At 55.6% G+C, this 19,000-nt stretch overlaps 1 protein-coding gene across 1 annotated transcript in view; it reads left to right on the forward strand.

Moving 5' to 3' along the window:
* Nucleotides 1-14,496, forward strand: part of LOC133355251 (S phase cyclin A-associated protein in the endoplasmic reticulum-like) — a 227,935-nt gene extending 213,439 nt beyond the window's left edge. Inside the window, 3 exon segments of the mRNA XM_061572635.1 lie at nt 9,749-9,940; nt 10,197-10,239; nt 10,717-14,496. Of these exon segments, the coding sequence (XP_061428619.1) occupies nt 9,749-9,940; nt 10,197-10,239; nt 10,717-10,877 (396 nt within the window). The 3' untranslated portion in view covers nt 10,878-14,496.
* Nucleotides 14,497-19,000: the final 4,504 nt, after the last annotated feature.

The raw sequence follows: 19,000 nt of genomic DNA on the forward strand, positions 1-19,000 counted from the left end.
CGCGACATTGCAAGCAAGGACCCTATTCCCCAGCTTAAAAGAGGCACCTTTCCCCCACCTTATTCTTTGGTTCTTTCGGTAACGTCACGTAGGTATAAAATAAAATAAATCACGATGCTTAGATCGCAACACAAGGGGTCGTCCTTGGGCAGAAAAAATATCATCCAGCAGTGGAACTGCTGAAGGTTCAGTATGGATTCCTGCAGTCACGAAAGCTTCAAATCAAGATTTTCCCCCACCTCCCCGGGTATTTTAAAGCAAAAGTTGGGGGTAGGTGCACGCACTGGCGGAGCCAGTGGGGGGGCGAGGGGTGGCACGTGCCCCCCCCCAATGATCCGATCGAAATCCTTAATTTCGATCGGATCATTGGGGTTTATTAGTAATAAATTGTCATTTTGCGATCCCCACTGTCACTGTGTAGTATATTATTACGTGCCAGGGACTCTATGAGATGATAGGACAATAGTCTGAGTCCATAATTGGCAATAAGTAACGGCAAAGCGGTTATAAGTGACTCACAGAATTGTGCGCAGTTGCGTATACAGGACACGACTTCCCTGAAGGGAAGTCGTGTCCTGTATACGACTTCCCTGAAGGGAAGTCGTGTCCTGCGCCATCGCCGCACACGCGTCGAATAAAAAGCAAGGGACTAGTCCTTACTTACTAACAACTCCTCTATCATTTTTCATTGCTGGAGGGGTTGCTCCCTGCTACCTGAAAATCCCGGCTCCGCCATCGGGTGCACGCATCTTATAATCCAGCAGCGGTGTGTGTTGTCGTGTGTGAGAGACCAGATTTTGTCGAACTCGATCGACAATCTTTGCAGAAGGCGAGGGTGCATCTCTACTGTCCGGGGGAGCGTCTTAGAATCCGGAGTCTGCTGCAGCGCGCTCGGCATTGTGCCGCGACTCTTTCCTCCAAAGCCGAGTTTGATCCAGCGGCGCCGCGGGCCGTTTTGAACGGAGATCGCGAACGGCGCCCATTTTTTTTCGCCTCCCGTATCTCCCTTCGTCGTTGCGGTCGTGTGGTGGGGGGGGGGGGTGCCGCTGACGTCCCCCTCCACGGCCGCGGTTTGCCCCCCCGTCGCAAAGCGCCGTCGGGCGCCGCGCCAGCTGAGCACCCCGCACAGCCCGCGGCTGTCGCCCGGCGGCGGCGCGCCCTCCTCCCCTTGGCGTTCCCCCCCCCCCCCCTCCTAGGCCATCGAAAAGGTTGACGGCAGTGGGAAGGGGGTCGGCCCCCTTTGCCGTGACGCGGCTTCGCGTTCCGGCTCTATACAGAGGGAAGGGGGTGGGGGGGGGGGGGGGGGCGGCGGCGGCAATCCTCGCGGAGCGAAACGGGCACCGGGAAAAAGGGAATGAGAGCAATCGGAGTGGCGCAGGACAGCGGAGGCAGCCACCTAAAGAGAGGAAACAGCCGAGCGGAAGAGAAGCCGAGAAGGAAAGAGGAGACAGCCAAGAGAAGTTGGGAGGGGGGGGGGGGTCGAAAGCGAGAGAGCGAGAGAGAGAACCCAAGTCTCTGTCACCACGAGGGCCTGAGCGGTGTTGAGATATTTCGCAGGCGGCCTGGTCAGTATCAGTCGCCACTTGTCCGATATTTACGCAGCGACTGACAGTTCGCTGATTAGGCCGAGCCTTGAAGGGCGGAGTGCATCGGGAGAGAAGGAAGGAAGCACGGACGTGAAGAAGGAAACGAATGAATGGTGAAGGAACCCTCGTTTCAATGAAGTGAACCCAACAGGGCCCTTACATTGTCACCGATTTCGTGTTTTATAGAAAGCTGCTGCTGCTGCTGAACGGTCAGCACCACTGGACTTGCAAGGCAGACATCGCCGGTTCGATTCCATCTCCTGGTGTGGCAGTTCAAGCAATGGGGAAGGTTTCTTAAATCAGTCCCAGCTGTGTCCACCCAGCTGTACGAATGGGTTCACCATTTGCCTCACTTGATGCAGCAAATCTAGCTGTGACGGTCCCACCTGATGATGGAGACTTGCGTTGCCTCCGAAACTTCGTGATTTATTATTTTATTTTGTTTATATTAATTTTATTTTTTACCTACGTGACTTTACCGAAACAACCTAAGAGTATGAATCCTTGCAGTCACAAAAGCTTCAAATGTAGAACTCACCATTCGCAGTCAGTCGATCAGCAGGTTGCGTGCGGCGAGGTAAAACGTGGGCACTTCCACCTCTCCCCAATACACCCGTATCCCCACCGGAGCAGCTCTCTGTCTAGAACTGCCTCTAGTAACGACCCTTACAGCAGCGGAATGTGCGAGCAATCGCAGTGCTGCGTCCTGGACCGCGTTTATATTTTTTTACATTCGCTCAATAACTGGGAGCAGGCTTCACCTGCTTTCTATTCCAGCTCTTTCAAAAGAACGTCCCCGATCATTTGAGTGAATAGAAAATACGACGCGTCTTTTGGAACTTCCCGATAAATACATTTGGCGGCCTAGTCTTAATTTTATTTTATTTCCACATTTGCCCCCCAAACGTCTGTGAGCAGCACCAGTTTGTTCAATGTTGTGGGGAGCGGCACAGTAGCGGTTCGTACGCTGTGCTACGAACCCGGCGACCCGAGTTCGATTCCAGCTCGCAGCCAACGCCAGTGACGATTATCTGAACCGGTCCTGGGCCTCCCCTAGGTCGGCTCTCCCTCAAATGGGTCCCTGGTGCGGTGTGTAGTAAACATCGCCACTGGGGAGACAAAGGCAGCCGGGCGTTGTGTTGACCACCCACCCCCTGGTGTGCCGTTCCGGCCTTCATAGCTGCTCACTAACAACACTTGCCCCAACAGTCTGTTACAGGCTATACGGGGGTCCTTTGTCTTTGTTAAGTGTCGTAATTGTCTTGATATTTGTGAACGGAAGGCCATGACCGCCGACGTCTTTGCGAAGGGGGGGACACGGCGCGTGCGGGGACCCGGGGGGGGGGGGTGTTTATAGCTACTTTGGCAAGCGGTGGACTTGACAGCGCCGGTGTCAAACCGCGTTGCTCGAGCCCCCATGGTCGTCGTTACGGAATAGATCGTCACGATGTGGGGTGTGGGGGGGGGGGGGTCTGAAAATGAAATGCTGGGTTATTTAAAAATGTGATGCAACATTTGGATGTATAGCCCTCGCAAACAAAACAATATGTTCGACTTTAAACATTTTTTTACCCCAAAATTATGTGCAGAGGAGGGGTTTGGGGAGCGGCAAAAAATCGAAAAAGTAGCTTTTCGCATTTTTCCATGCGACAGGCATCAACCCAACAGTGGTGCTACTTTTCATCTCCCGTAGTCCTTCGGGACGGACCATCGTTAGAAGTCGCAGCGTTCAGATTTTATATCCCTCCTCGGTAAGAATGCGCCTAACTCCTCGCGGCCCTCCAGCCACGCTGGAATCCGGTTGAAACATGCGCGCGATTCTCCCTCCGCCATGTAGATTGTCGTGGGACGTCAGTCGAACTTGCACCGTGCTCTTCCGCTGCGTAGGCCTCAGCTTTGCTCTCCCTACTGGACCCCGGTGAGGATCGGCGTCGGTCAGCAGAAGCCGGGTCGATCACCGCCGGCCGTCGGTGCGAGCACTCTGAACGTCGGAAAACGCTCGCGCGACCAAGTGTCTCTCTTTTTTTCGCTTGCGCGGCAAGCCACGTGGGGGGTGGGTGATGGGGGGGCGACCCCCTATTTTGCGCGCGGCTCCTTTCAAATTGACCGCGAGCTAAATTTTTTTTCAGCGCGTGTGCACACGTATCCCGCGCGTGTGTGGCACCGAATCCGTAAAACATCCTGAGAATCCTAACAAAGCAAATCCCCCTCTCCACCTTTGAAGGTCCCTGTCCAGCGGCGACGTTCATAGCGCCGGGAAGCACCTCGTATTTATTGACTTTATTTATCCCTCCGAGTGTCCTCGCACAAGGTGCACGCTGACACTGTGTGCGTGCCGCGCGGGGACAGTTTCACAAGCGGCGCCTGTTTTTCTTGTTGGGAGGGCCTGGCCGAGCGAGACCTCCACTGCGGGGCGGGGAGAGGAGAGGCCTGTGATGGGGGGGGGGCAGTGGAGGAGCGGTGGCGCAGTGGTTAGGCTACTGCACTACGAAGCCAGCGACCCGAGTTCGAATTGCTACTCTCACGGCCAATAGCGGTGGCGCGAATATTTAAACCGGTTCTGGGCCTTCCCTAGGTTGCACACTCGGTGTGTAAATATCAGCACTGGGGAGACAAAGGCGGCCGGGCGTTGTGTTGCTCACCCACCCCCTAGGGTGCCGTGCCAGTCTTAATAGGTGCTCACGAACAGCACTTGCCCCAACACGGGGGACTTTTTGGTTAGGGGTGGGCCGGGGGAGTTATGAAAATAGCATTTGTGGAAGTTAAAGAACAAAACTCTTATCGGCATCATCAGCCATCATCAATCCACTGCTAGATCAAGGCATCCCACAAGCCGTTGCCAATCCTTCACGATCCTGCGACTTAAACGATCCCCTTACAACGTCCACGCTGTCGCTGATTTCATGGCTCCATCTCTCCTCTTACAGCTGGACGTCTGCCCGGACGCGTTGCATTCCTCGGCTGTTACTTTCCGTCCTTATTTTTGACCGTGGGTTTACCGTCCCTTCTTACCCTTGCTTGCAAATCCCGATCTCTGAAGCAGGCCTCGATCATTCAGCGTGTTTTTTACTTCTGTGGAAGTCTCAGTCCGGTCGACGACAACTTAGCGCGTGGATTTGACGGCGTCATTCGCTCGGCCTGGTCGACTCACGCAGTCAAACACGGAGTCAAAACTCTCTCACTTATTCAAGTTAGGGGCATGCAATTCCCAGCCGCACCCACTCCCGCCCCCCTCGAATATTATTAAGTCAACCAATCAGTGAACTCGGTAAATATTTTATCAACATAACTAGGCAGTTGCCATTAGACTACTCACTCGTGTCGTTTCGTGTATTATCTCATCTCGGTTCGTGTACTAACTCATCTCAGTTTAGAGTACTAACTCGTCACGGGCTGCACCTTCCTGCACACGCAGGGCAGTTGCCTCTTTACGGCTGGCAGCGTCTTCTCTCTCCGGTGTCACCGTCGCGCTCTGATCTTGGTCGGATCACTTGCCGACTGTGACGACGGCAACGACGACGGTGTAGCCACGCCATCGACCTGACGGTGGAGGTTCAGGCGCCGGGACGTTCATTTTTTTTCTTTCCCTTTCCGAGGCGGCCAAATCGTCGTCGCGAGTCTGGGCACGTGCGATGGGCGCCCCCGGCGCGCGGTCACCGCGGGACGGAGCGACCGCGCTCCTCGCCCGGGCCTCCTCGCGTAGCCCCAAACCCATTCGCTAAGTGGCGTTGACGTGGGGGTGGCGGGGGTGAAGGAGGTGAATGATGGCTCCTGGCCGGACCGGACGGGGTGCGGAGGTGCCCGGGTTGCTCGCGAGGTCAGGAGGCCCCGCTTACAAATCACCGATGCGGTGCGGCGGTGGCGGCGGCGGCGGTGGAACGAGCACTTAGTTCAAACGTGTGGCCGCGACCATCGGCTCGGTAACAAAAGCCACGGAGCGAGGTGCCTGCACGGCCCGGGGCGTCCAGAGTTCAACTCCACGTTTCGGCCACCCGTGTGATTAAACCGGGGTTCGTGTGTCGCGGATTTATGGTCTCGGCCGGGGCACCACAATGACTGCGCACGACATCCGCCAGTCGCGATGACCGCATGCTGCCGTGTATTTGCCATGGGCCGGGCGAGTGGTTGGGAATGGCCCCGGTGTATGACGGCATGCCCGCATCCCGCCAGCATTCCCCCCTCACTGCACCAAGCATGTGTGCCGGCACCGTTCAGAATGGTTCCTATTCATAGACGACGCCGATTCATGTCTCGTCGTCTTGAGTGGCTGCGTAGAGCCCTCAACTGTTCCTGTTCCGTGAGCGGCAGTGATTTCACAAAACCCACCGCCGCATCGCGAGGTCACCGTTTCCCAGACGGCGGGGTGGGGGGGCATCAATCCGCCAAAAGAAAAAAGTTAGGAGAAACCGTGCGCGCATACGCTTGGAACCCCCCCCCCCCCCCCGCTATGATACTCTCCGACCCTTGCTCGTCCTCGCAAGCGTCAGTCCGGGATGATAGCGACCATTGCGAGCCGCATTGCGAGGTGACGAGGCGGGGTGACATCGTCGTCGCATTGAGGGCACGCGACGCGTACATTAATTGCCTAGGCCGGAAAGGGGTTTTTTTGCTTATTATTGTACAAATTTGAGCAACGCTTGGATCGTTATCTAGTTTGGATCATCATCACGAGAATTATCATGACCCGTGTTACAGGACGGATGTAGAAAAATGCATTGCCGGCGTTCAACCTTGGTTGAAAAGCTTAACAACAACAAAAACGGGGGGCAGGCGTATTCTCCGTTTGCGTAGCCTCGGGAAGGCCATGCCCTCGAGTGCTCAGGCACCCATTTAGTCTCCCTCCGTTCCCTCCTCTCCCTCCACTGTCTCTCCTGAGCGGTGGACGGCCGGTACCAGCGATCGCTCTCGGCCCCGGCTGCTGCGCATGATTTACGTTGATTTACACTGCGCGCTCTCACGCCGTGCGATAATTATCTGACCCGCTCGCGGATCAGCAACTCCGGAACCGCCCACTCTCCTCCCACCGCTCGCTGTTGCCGGCGCCGCGAGCAAGCGAGCGAGCGAGCTAATGTGCCTTGCCCAGCGTACGTGCGCCCGTGTTTAAATTTACGACTTTCATCGTACGGGCCTTTAATTCGTTTTTATGTATCTTGTTTCAACTCGCCACGACCTCGCTCACATCATGCCCCAGGTTAGGGCCCACGTCAGGCCTCTCCTTGCGGGTCGCTCGGTACCGGATTAGGCCCACGTCAGTCCTTCCCTGCGGTACTACCGCCATCCGCCTCGTGTTCCAGCGCTGTTTGTTTTCGCAGAGGGCCGGCGCGCCGCGTCTCAAATGTCACGATCGAAAATTACCCCGCAGCCAAGCCCCGTAAAAATAATAATAACAAGTACAAAGAAATGTTCAGCTGTAAAAATGATGTCTGTCAGCATGTGTGTCTTCTGCGCACAAAGTGTGTTGCAGCAGCAGTGATTTGAGCGGTAATCTCTGGACTACTCCCTTGGTCTCTGTGTTCTCTGGTTGTGCCGCGCGTCGTAGCAGTCGCCGCAGTCGCGTTACTCATCTCCCCCGGGGGGGGGGGGGGGCGGTGTGGGGAAGATTCGATTATCTTCTCGTGAAATGCGCTGGTTTCGACCTGTCCAAGTCTCATCAGCAGGGAGCGACCGCTGTTAAACAAACACCCGTGGGTTGCCTGGGCGTTACTATAGGCAAGAGCATTCCTCGAGCACAGTGGGGCCCGTTGAGCTGTTAAAGTTAACGACTGCTTAGACTTAAATATACAGACGTGGAGGGTTACCTTGGGAAGGGGGCAGCAGATTCTTCACTCCGCTCGAGTTCAACTACAGAGCGTCCAGTCGTTTCGAAGCAACGGTTCAAACCGGCTTGCGTGGTTCTGTACAAATACGCATCCTTTTGGTACAAAATCATCTCCCTAGTGCTGACATTTACATGCCGCACCAGGTGCTCATTTAAGGTTGAGATGACCCTGGGAGAGGCCCAGGACCAGTTCAGATATTGGTCATCGATCTTGGCTGTGATTGTGAATCGGAACTCGGGTCGCCGTGTTCGGAGCGCAGTGTGCTAACCACTGCACTACCACTCCCCACACACACTCACGCACGCGTGCAAATTATAATTATTGTAATTTGCACGCGTGCGGTGCCTTTCACTAAAAGTCTCGATGCTCCGTGAATGCAAAGAATCGCATCTTAACAAACGAAAGAACCGGGTGGGCTGAATATGACCCAAAGAGGAACGAAACGAATCGGAGAGTACATTTTTTTTTTCACAAGAAGGTCGGATTCGAGTTGAGACGTGAAGACGCCAACGCTGTCAGAGAGGGAGAGAGAGCCTCTGACCTCCCCACGTTGTTGTGGGCGCGGAGGAGAGACGGTAAAGTACGCTCGCAAACAAAAACCGAAAGAGAGGAGAGGCCGTAAGGTGACACCGCGGGCACGATGGTCTTTGATGGCCTCAGTCCGCCCCTCTCATTACTTGCCAAAAATAGTTGCGACTCCTTCGTTCAGAAGAGATGAACAGGTTTTCTTGGGGCATCTCCTCTCTCAGCGTCCGTGTCTTCTGTCCTTGCGTGTCTTTCTCACACCGCGCCTTGTGTCTCTCTGGCTCGCCGCATCCTCCCCGTGTCTCCCCGTGTGTCCCTGCGTGTCCCTCTCTGCCTGTATCGCAACGGTCATCTATGATCGTCGTCGTCTCCGTCACTCGCCATCAGCAGCAGCAGCAGCAGCAAGATCACGATTATTACCAGCGGCAGTATCGCCATCATCGTCATCGTCACCAACAGTATCGTCAGCAGCATAATGACAACGATCGTCGTAATCAATATCATCATCATGATCATAAATCGTCATCATCACTGTCAGTCACCATGATCATCATCATCACGAAACATCATCATAGCCAGTGGCATTTAGCAAGTGACCGGAACACAATGGCTTGCTGTTGCACAAACACCTCAAAGGCATCTATTACACCCACATTCTCTACGCGGAGACGCGGGGGTGGGGGGAGAGGGGGGCGGGGTGCGCAGGGGGTTGGGGGGGGACTTCCCTTTTGACAACGATCCGCACACGCACGCCGAAGATGCGTATCGTCATCTCTGGCTCCGTGGGGACCGCCAGGTCGCCCAGCCGCCGCAGGTGGAGGAAGGTGACATTCGTAATGAATCAAAACAAAGTTTGGAAAGGGATGGGGGGGGGAGAGTGGTCGTGGTGTGAACGGCATTGTGCAAAGCAAGGTATTCCGATGATCGATTCAATTTGCCGAGGATGTCGCTCGCCCACGGGGCTCGGAGCTGGCGCGAGAGCGGAACGCCGCCCTACGTCGTGGCAAGGAGCTTCATCGGTGAGAACGGATCAATCGCGTGGGCACGTGTGAAGGGTAATGACGACGGAGATGATGATGTCTGTGGAAACGTGACAGCCTTGTCGGGCCGCGGAGTTAATGACGAGAATTTGGGCACAAAAACTACCGACGCTTGGCCCCAACCCCAAAGCAAACATGGACGGTGGTATTGGCTACGGAAACCTACGTTCCGAGTTATCGTGAACATCAACAGCTGCCCGACACGCGTATCTCATTCATGCATTGTGGCCGCACAACCCAAACTATGGACGATATCGTAAACCCATCCAGACACACAGAGATACACAGAGACATATCGAGATACATCGACACACGTAGAGATACATTCAAGACAAAAGCAAAGGAGTGCGATTGTCTCCGCTCCGTCAGCAGCAGCAACAGCACGACACGAACTCTCCCTCCCCTGGAGAACTCTCGTTGTGGCGAGCAGCAGACCTCGGCGTTTGGCATCCTGCACATCGTGCCATCACGCGCACGGTTACATTAGGATCGCATCGTACAAGATTTTTAAAAAATGTTGAGTTTGTAACTTCCATTTCTCTCTCTACTGCTCTCTCTCTCTGTCCCGCTGTCTCTCTCTCTTTTTTTTACGATCAGAGGAAACAAGAAGGTGCTCGGTGTAGTCGGCACTTTGCTTTGTTCATCATTTAGTTTTTTTTTTGTTTTTTAAAAGCTTTGCTTTATGTAAACCCCCCCCCCCCCCCTTTTAAATGAAATATTTAACAAAAGATTTATCCCGCTCTCTCTCTCTCTGCCCGCCTTCCCCGCTGCCGCGCAGACGATCGTGCAGTCGGGCCGCCAGCCGACGGTGCTGCAGCAGCTGTGCCTGCTGCCATTCCAGTACTTCAGCGAGGCTCGCCTGCGCCGGGTGCTCTTCCCCACGCTGCTGTCCGCGTGCCACCGCAGCCCCGTCAACCGCAGCACGCTGCAGACCGAGCTCAGCTGCACGCTGCTCACAACCTTCATTCAGGTGCGACGCCGTGGATCCGTTTCGTGGCGACGAGGACGAGGAGGGGCGGGGGGGGGGATATCTCACAGTAGCGGTGGAAGAGGGGACAGCCCCGTGTGGCTCTCCCTTCTTCCAACCCTCTCACCCCTCCCTCGTGTGCCGTGCCAGCCTTCATAGGTGCTCGCTAGCAGCGCTTACCCAGTCTGTTGAAGGCTATATACGGGGGATTTACACAGACGTGTTATGCAAAAACGTGCGTGCGTGCGTCTTTGTGCAGGAGACGATCCAGGCTGCGTCTTCTACCACACGCAAGTACCCAGGTAAGGGACCCTCACCAGCAGCTCATTTGAGCCTTGAGTTCCCAACTCGCTGTCTTCACCCTGGCATCACTTACCCACCCACCCACCCAGACACTTCTTTGCCCACTCAAGTCAATGATTCATCCACTCACCCACCCTTTCACTGCTAATCCACCAACTCACCCACCCTACTCGTTCATGCACTCCCTTAATCAGCTATTTACCAACACATCATCAGCTCACTTACTCACCCACCCACCCACTCATTCACCCACCCACGCATTCACTCACTCACCCGCTCACCCACCCACTCACTCACTCACCCACCCACCCACGCATTCACCCACTAATCTACTCACTAACCCACTTATTCACCCATCTACTCACCAACCCACTCCATCGCTCACCCACCCACACATTCACCCACTCAACCAACTCGCCTGCCCACCCACCCGCTCATCCACCCACTCGGCAAGCTGCTCGCCCTCTCGCTCGCAGACACTGGCGGCGAGGACGACCTGGACGTCTACAGCCGCTTCCCGCAGGAGCAGTGGGAGGGCGCGCTGCGCTTCTTCAGCGACGGCGCGGGCGACGCGGCGAGCGGCGACCCGGCAAGCGGTGGCGGCGGTGTCGGCGCACCGCCGCACTGCGAGCGCTGAGTTCACCGCCGGTCCCACCGGCGACGGTAGAGTCTTGGATCCGGCCTCGGTGGAACGCAAGAGTGTTGTCGGCCTTAAATTAGTATCTGGTGCGGTGCGCAAACGTTGTCCCTGGGGAGACAAAGACGGCCGGGCAAGTGGGCGTGGGGCTGGCCACACCACCCCCGTTTGTATGCTGTGCCACCGCCCCAACCGTGCCTAGGGTTGCCACCTGTCCTGGTGTTTCCCAGGATCGTCCTCTTGTTTGGGCGCTGTCCTGGGAAATCTCTTAAGTCTTCCCCGGACGCCAAAAGTCCAGTTTGTGTATTTGTCAGTTGCGTAAGAAGACAACACCACTGCAGTACACAACGCATTTCTGTAAGGCTCAACCAGGGCACCTGTATCCTCACTCGCCTGCACACCCACACGCTCGCCTACCCACTCACCTGCATACCCGCCAATTCCACTCGCCTACACACTCACTCACCTTTGCAGTAGTTCACCTCTAGGGTTGGCCACCTGTCCTGGTTTTCCCAAGATCGTTATTCCCATGTTGTTGAAGCAGCCTCTGTCCCGGGAAATCTGTCCCGTCCTTCCGGAAACATTGAGAGTCCACGGTTTTTTTGTTGTCAGTTGTGTCACGATACCGATAATAATAGTTCGACCGCGGTGGAGATGACGCGCTCACAAGTAGTTCCCACCTCTTCCGGCATTTTGCGACCAATTCTTGTTGTTGTTTCCGATTGTACGTGCCGGTGTTTTTGTTCATTTGGTGGTGGCAACCCAAGGCTAGAATGCCGGGCAGGGCATTTAACAGCGCAGCGTCCAATAAAGCCCCCGCTCACTTGGGAACACGACGGCCGGCGCCAGGGCACCGCTCCGTAGCCTGGGTCGGGTCTCTGTCCCCCGTGTGTGAGCGTGGGAGAATTCGTTATATTCCCGCTCGGGGGCGAACATCGGCGAATATCCGAGCCGCGTCTGGGCCTCCCCTGGGTCGGCTCAGCATTAAATTAGTACCTGATGAGGCCGTGCAGTGAACAGCACCACTCGGGGGGGAGGCAAAGGTGGCCAGCCCGCTCCCCGCGTGCGCCGTGCAGGCCTTCATAGGTGCTGGCTACCAGCGCTTGCCCCAATGGGCCGTGTAGGCTACACTGGGAATCTTTGTATTTGCGTAAGGTCAACACGGCGGTGTGTTGCGACTGCGCGCCACGTCACGAACCCGCGCTCCCGAGTTCGATTCCTGGCCGTGTTGCACCGCACGGAGGTTTGCATTTAAAGTCCGAACTTGACCCCAGCTGCGTCTACGCGGACTCGGCCTAAAAAAGCAAAAAGAGAGCGGCCGGTGCGGTGAACCTCGGAGTAGTCGTGGAGACGGCGGTTCGGTGCGTGCGGTGCCGGTGACGACATCACAGCCTCGCACGCGCCCTGCGGGGACTTACCGGTGCCTCGCTGACGGGGCATACCTTCACGTGTACACACGCGTATACACGTGCGCGTCTACACACGCGTGTACACGTGCGCGTGTACACCCGCGCGTGTACACCCGTATACGCGTGTACAGACGTGTACATGCATACACACGCGTACACATGTACACACGTGTACACACGTACACACGCTGTTCCTGCTCCCAGTAACTTCCCTGCAGCGACGTGACGGCCGCGTGGTGGAGGCGGCCTGTGCCGTTAGCGAGCCGCATGCTGTGGGGGGGGGGGGGGGGGGCCCTCTGCGCATTTTTCTCGGCGCGAGCATTCGTGGTTACAGCAAGCCAGTAGCATAACAATACCTTAGCATATTTATCAGAGTTAATTGCACTTTAACAAACAATTAAAGGGGGGCGAAGGGGGGCGAAGGGGGGGTCGTCGTTTTGTTGAGCGTTTGCGGTAAGTAAAAAAAAATAACCCCCGAATGGAGCCGCGTTTTGTGACGCGCGGACACGGCGGTAGCAGCGGCGGCGGCGGCGCCCTCCTCTTACCCAGCGTGCCCCCCTCCTACCCAGCGTGCCCCCCTCCTACCCAGCGCGCCCCCCTCCTACCCAGCGCGCCCCCCTCCTACCCAGCGTGCCCCCCTCCTACCCAGCGCGCCCCCCTCCTACCCAGCGTGCCCCCCTCCTACCCAGCGTGCCCCCCTCCTACCCAGCGTGCCCCCCTCCTACCCAGCGCGCCCCCCTCCTACCCAGCGTGCCCCCCTCCTACCCAGCGCGCCCCCCTCCTACCCAGCGCCCCCCTCCTACCCAGCGCCCCCCTCCTACCCAGCGCGCCCCCCTCCTACCCAGCGCGCCCCCCTCCTACCCAGACCCCAAGCCCAAATCCGTCCCAGCGGCCCCGAGCTCTCTTACGGACGCCGTCTCTTTCGTTGTCGGCAGCGCAGTGACGCGCCGCTTCTGGATACCGCCGGGAATCCTTTGAACAAACTCTTCCCCTCCATCTCGACTTCTCGTCGTTAAAACATTCATTCATTCGTGGCGCTGCCGAAAGTTTAGACGCCTTGCTTCTCGGTCCGTGCGTGTTGTCCATCATTTGAACACGACCCGTGGCTTCCAGTTAAAGGGATTCATTTTTTTTCATATTACTGTGATGATAATGAGCGGGGCTGCACGGATTTTGGCATCGCTCTTGACGGATCGCTCCGTGCGCCATGGGAGGGATCGGTGTCGAGTGTGCAGGCGGTGCAGCTGCACTGAGCCGTACGTGACGGAGGGGGGGGTGAGGGGGTGAAAGACACCCCTCGGAGGGGGTGGACAGCCCAATTCCATTCCTTGCACCAGGGCCCATTCTAACCACGCTACTACGCACGCCACCGATATGAACCCATAGGCAAACATCGAGAGCCATGGACCGACGTAGAGATCAATAGACAGACACGGAAACCCATAGACTAACACGGAGACCCATAGACTAACACGGAAACCCATAGACTAACACGGACACCCATAGACTAACACGGAGACCCATAGACTAACACGGACACCTATAGACCAACACGGACACCCATAGACTAACACGGACACCCATAGACTAACACGGAGACCCATAGACTAACACGGAAACCCATAGACTAACACGGAGACCCATAGACTAACACGGACACCCATAGACTAACACGGAAACCCATAGACTAACAGGGAGACCCATAGACCAACACGGACACCCATAAACTAACACGGAAACCCATAGACTAACACGGACACCCATAAACTAACACGGAGACCCATAGACTGACACGGAGACCCATAGACTAACACTGACACCCATAGACTAACACTGACACCCATAGACTGACACACACCCATAGACTAACACGGACACCCATAGACAAACACGGACACCCATAGACGAACACGGAGAGTCGTGTAGTTTTGGAGTCTACAGGCCCTGCAGCTGCACGCGTTTGCCGCGAGGATGGATTCCTTCCACGTGCTCCAAACGCAGGAGACACGTGCTAGGAGGCACTTGTTGTACATTTTTTTTCGTCACCTTATATTAATATAATAAAGCTAATTTAACAGATTTGAGCGACTGAAACAATCTCCAGAGGCTTCTGAACAGATGTGCTGTTGTTGTTTGTACACGTGTATGAATAGCTTAAGAGATGTTTCAATGTAAAATAAAACAATGGCTGCAGTGTTCGTTATATCGAAGCCGGTGTGTGTGTTTGTTTTTTTTCTTTCGGGTGAAGTGCTTTTCGGTTGGGTCTCAAGACGAGTTGTGCATCGGTCGCGATGTTTTTACACATTTCTGTTTCAAAAGAACGACCAACTGAACTCCCTTCCGTTTCCAGATCTCCGCGTGGAAACTCGCGTTTCTCCCTCGCATGCGCCTTGTTCAGCCATGCCTCCTCGGCCTTTTCCCACGCCCCACCTCCCTCGGTAAACCCAGCAGCAGCAAATTTCGATTTAAAGCTTCTTTCGTGACTGCAGGGATTCATCTTCTTGGTTCTTTCGGTAAAGTCACGTAGAAGGGAAATACTAAAATAATAAAAATAAAACATTATAAAATAATTCTCACGTTTCGGCCACAACGCAAGCAGCCGTCCTCAGGCGAAGACCAGGTCTGAATAACGCTGTCTCCCCGACAAACCTGTTCTTCACCTGAGGACGGCTGCTTGCGTTGTGGCCGAAACGTCGTGATAATTATTTTATTATGTTTTATTTTTATTATTTTACTACTTCCCTTCTACGTGACTTTACCGAAAGAACCAAGAAGACCAGCAGCAGCAGTTCAGAATTTAAACCACGCGAGCCTCGTGCACTGCTTCTTATTATTTGCCCGTGCATGGGACTCATCGGCCAATCTCGTGCGAGTGAAACGCAACTCATCCCTGCCGTTCTAAGGCCACGTTATTTCTAGATGTGAAGCTTTCGTGACTGCAAGGATTCGGTAAAGTCACGTAGGTAAAAAATTAAAAAATCACGATTTTATTATTTTATTTGTATTAATTTGTATTTCATTTTTTACCTACGCCACGTTATTTACCAAGTTTCCCTCGGGGGGGGGGGGTGGGTGGAGGGGAGAGGAGGGGACCTCCCGTGCAAAGAGCGACAATCATCATCATCATCGCCGCTCGCCCCGGCCTCAAGCGAGCTTTATCCACAGCCCCTACAAACGCTCAGCGGTCGCGTTTTGAGTCGTCCGCCTACGAAGTTCGCTTTTGAATTTGTGTTCGCCGCATTAATTCGCGCAAATGAACCGAAGTGCCCATTGCTGAGTTGTGATAATCCCACCAATTGCCCGTTCTGCACCTCTAAGCTCACATCGCCACCACTCGTCAATTCCCTTTTAATCTACTCGCCTCTATCAGCCTCCACTCCATTGGCAGTCACTGCACCCAAGCCACCATCATCATTGCACATCCCTAACATCACACTTTCCATCACCTCCATCACTCTCTTCCCTGTCTCCCCATCACCACCATCACCCTCTCCTTCCTGTCACCCCATCATTGCCAGCAACTCTCCTTGCCCTCGCCTCCTATCTCCCCAGCAATCCATCCCTCCCTCTAACATCACCTTCCGTCCTGTCACCCTACCCCATCACTCTCCATCACCCCCTCCAACCTCTCTCCATCACCTTTCCTTCCTACTTTTCATTGACCCCCCCCCCATCACTCTATCCTCCATCCTCCTCCCTATCCCACCACCTCTCCTTCCTCTACCCCCCCACCTCTCTCTCTCTCCTCGTCTCACGTGACTGAGCGATGCCGAATGTTGATAAGGAGCCGCCGCTGGCAGCGAGCGCTGTCTAGACGGCGCGGGGGGACGGGAGGGGCGGATGGAGGGGGGTGGTGGAGAAGGAGGGAGTTGGGGTAGGTGCGAGGATTCCCTACGAGACGCGTGCGTTGTACACAGACCGCGTGGAGAGAGACAGAGACAGACGCAGAGAATACAAGCACGGTCACATGGTGCGGGCACATTCACACGTGGGAGAGCGCGTGGTGGGGAGTAGAGTGAGATGAGAGGCGAGAGGTAGGAGAGTGCGTGGTGGGGAGTAGAGTGAGATGAGAGGTAGGAGAGTGCGTGGTGGGGAGTAGAGTGAGAGGGGTAGAGTGAGATGAGAGGCGAGAGGTAAGGGAGTGTGTGGAGGGGAGTAGAGCGAGATGGGAGAGGTAGGTGAGTGTTGGGAGGGAGTATAGTGAGATGAGAAAGGCGGGGTAGGAGAGTGCGTGGAGGGGAGTAGAGCGAGATGGGAGAGGTAGGTGAGTTGGGAGGGAGTAGAGTGAGATGAGAAGGGCAGGGTAGGAGAGCGCGTGGTGGGGAGTAGAGTGAGATGAGAGGCGAGAGGTAAGGGAGTGTTCGGAGGGAGTAGATTGAGATGAGAGGGAAGAGATAGGGGAGTGCGTGGAGGAGATGAGAGGGGAGAAGTAGGAGAGCGCGTGGTGGGGAGTTGAGTGAAATGAGAGGTAGGAGAGTGTTGGGAGGGAGTAGAGAGGAATGAGAGGCGAGAGGTAGGAGATCGCGTGGAGGAGAGTAGAGTGAGATGAGAGGGGAGAGTGTTGGGAGTGGAGTGAGATGAGAGGGGAGAGGTAGGAGAGTGTGTGGAAGAGAGTAGAGTGAGATGAGAGGTAGGAGAGTGTGTGGAGGGGAGTAGAGCGAGGGGAGAGGTAGGACAGTGTTGGGAGGGAGTAGAGTGAGATGAGAGGGGACAGGTAGGAGAGCGCGTGGAAGAGAGTAGAGTGCGATGAGAGGTAGCTGAGTGCGTGGAGGGGAGTAGAGTGAGATGAGATGAGAGGTAGGAGAGTGCGTGGAGGGGAGTAGAGTGAGAGGGGTAGGAGAGTAGAGTGAGATGAGAGGTAGGAGAGTGTGTGGAGGGGAGTAGAGTGATATGAGAGGGGAGAGGTAGGAGAGCGCGTGGAAGAGAGTAGAGTGAGATGAGAGGTAGCTGAGAGATTCGGGGGCTCTCATCCAGCGCGGTGTCAGAGGCCAGGGGGCGTGGGAGCTGCAAGTCGATGAGGACTTCAATCGCAGCGTGCTTGACACCACCGCACGCGACCCACACTGTGCACTGCTGGGGTGGAAAACTGCCGCGCCCGGAGGTCGGATAGAGCCCCGCCGTGGTGATGGTGGTGGTTCGGGTGAAGGTTGTTGATGTACGCGGAGGCCGAGAAGAGAGACGGGGGAGGAGAGTTGTGTGGGACGGAGTGCGCGGACGATTTACCCCCACGCACAGACACGCAACCATATGCGGTACAGCCGCATTCAACCAAAGACAAAGATCCCCCGTATAGTCTGAGCGGACTGTTGGGGCAAGTGCTGTTAGTGAGCTGCGAAGGCCGGCACGGCACACGAGGGGGGGAGTTGGGTGGCCTGCGACCACCGCCCAAGCCGCCTTTGTCTCACCCAGCGGCGATGTTTACACACCGCTACACCAGGTACTAATTTGAGGCCAAGTCGACCTAGGGGGGGCCCAGTCACCGGTTCAGATAATCGTCACTGGGTGTTGGTAGCCGTGAGCGGGAATCGAACTCGGGTGGTGGCCGGGTTCGTAGCGCAGCGCGCTGACCGCTGCACCACCGCTCCCCATCGCACCCCCATTGACACGCAGATCGTCACCGACGAGCCTAATTGACACAATCGTCTATAGACACATTTACAGACATTCACATACAGACACGTTCACATACAGACACATTTACAGACACGTTAACGGACGGACACTCTCAAAATACAGACACATTTACATACAGACACATTTACAGACACGTTACGGACGGACACTCTCAAAGACGCATTCACATACAGACACGTTCACATACAGACACATTTACAGACACGTTAACGGACGGACACTGTCAAAGACGCATTCACATACGGACGCATGCAGCAGCATGCAGAAACCTCCAGTATAGCGACCCGTGCACATCGCGTCTTGAACTCTACACCCAGTGGTCCTTTCCCTGGGGTGCACTCCACCCCCCCCCCCCCGGGGGTGCGATATGCCATTTCTGGGGGGGGGGGGCGTTGCGAGACGCGGCCAGATTTTCTTTCGAAGGTAAATAATCGAATTAAGCACGGCCACGTAAGGGGCCGTCCATAAATGACGTCACGCGATTTTGGACGATTTTTGACCCCCCCCCCCTCGTCACACGGCGTCACAAAAAGTCAGACCCCCCCCCCTCAAATATGACTTCACAAAGCTCTGCCCCCCCCCCCAAAAAAAATTAAACATGCTTCAAATCGCTTTAAACTATTGTCATTGTGGTGCGTATTTAATGTGGCGCTGCACTCTGATGTTGTAGGAGAAAACATTTATACTGGTAGGAACCTCCTGGTTACACCAGCCCACAGGGGATTATTGTGTCCGTCCGTCCTGCAGGGAGGGGATGGGTGGGGAGGGAGGTGCTGGGTGGGGAGGGAGGGGCTGGGTGGGGAGGGGAGGGTGGGTAGGGGCTGGGTGGGGAGGGTGGGGAGAGGCTGGGTGGGGAGGGTGGGGAGGGTGGGGGATGGGAGGGGTGGGGCTGGGTGGGGAGGGGCTGGTCACCCCGTGGTGCCCTTATAAAACTCAACGTTTAACCTACTCACGCCGGCTTGTGCCCGCCCTCACAGTCGGGCATATTTGCGGAATACACCACGCCGCCGTTGACCCTGACCATTGACCGAGCAACCCAACCTTCCTACCAGCTCCCTCCGCAGAAATGTGTTTAAAAAG

The sequence above is a fragment of the Lethenteron reissneri genome, chromosome 50, assembly GCF_015708825.2.
Source record: "Lethenteron reissneri isolate LAM-NWPU_2019-01 chromosome 50, ASM1570882v1, whole genome shotgun sequence".
NCBI classification, from domain to species: domain Eukaryota; kingdom Metazoa; phylum Chordata; class Hyperoartia; order Petromyzontiformes; family Petromyzontidae; genus Lethenteron; species Lethenteron reissneri.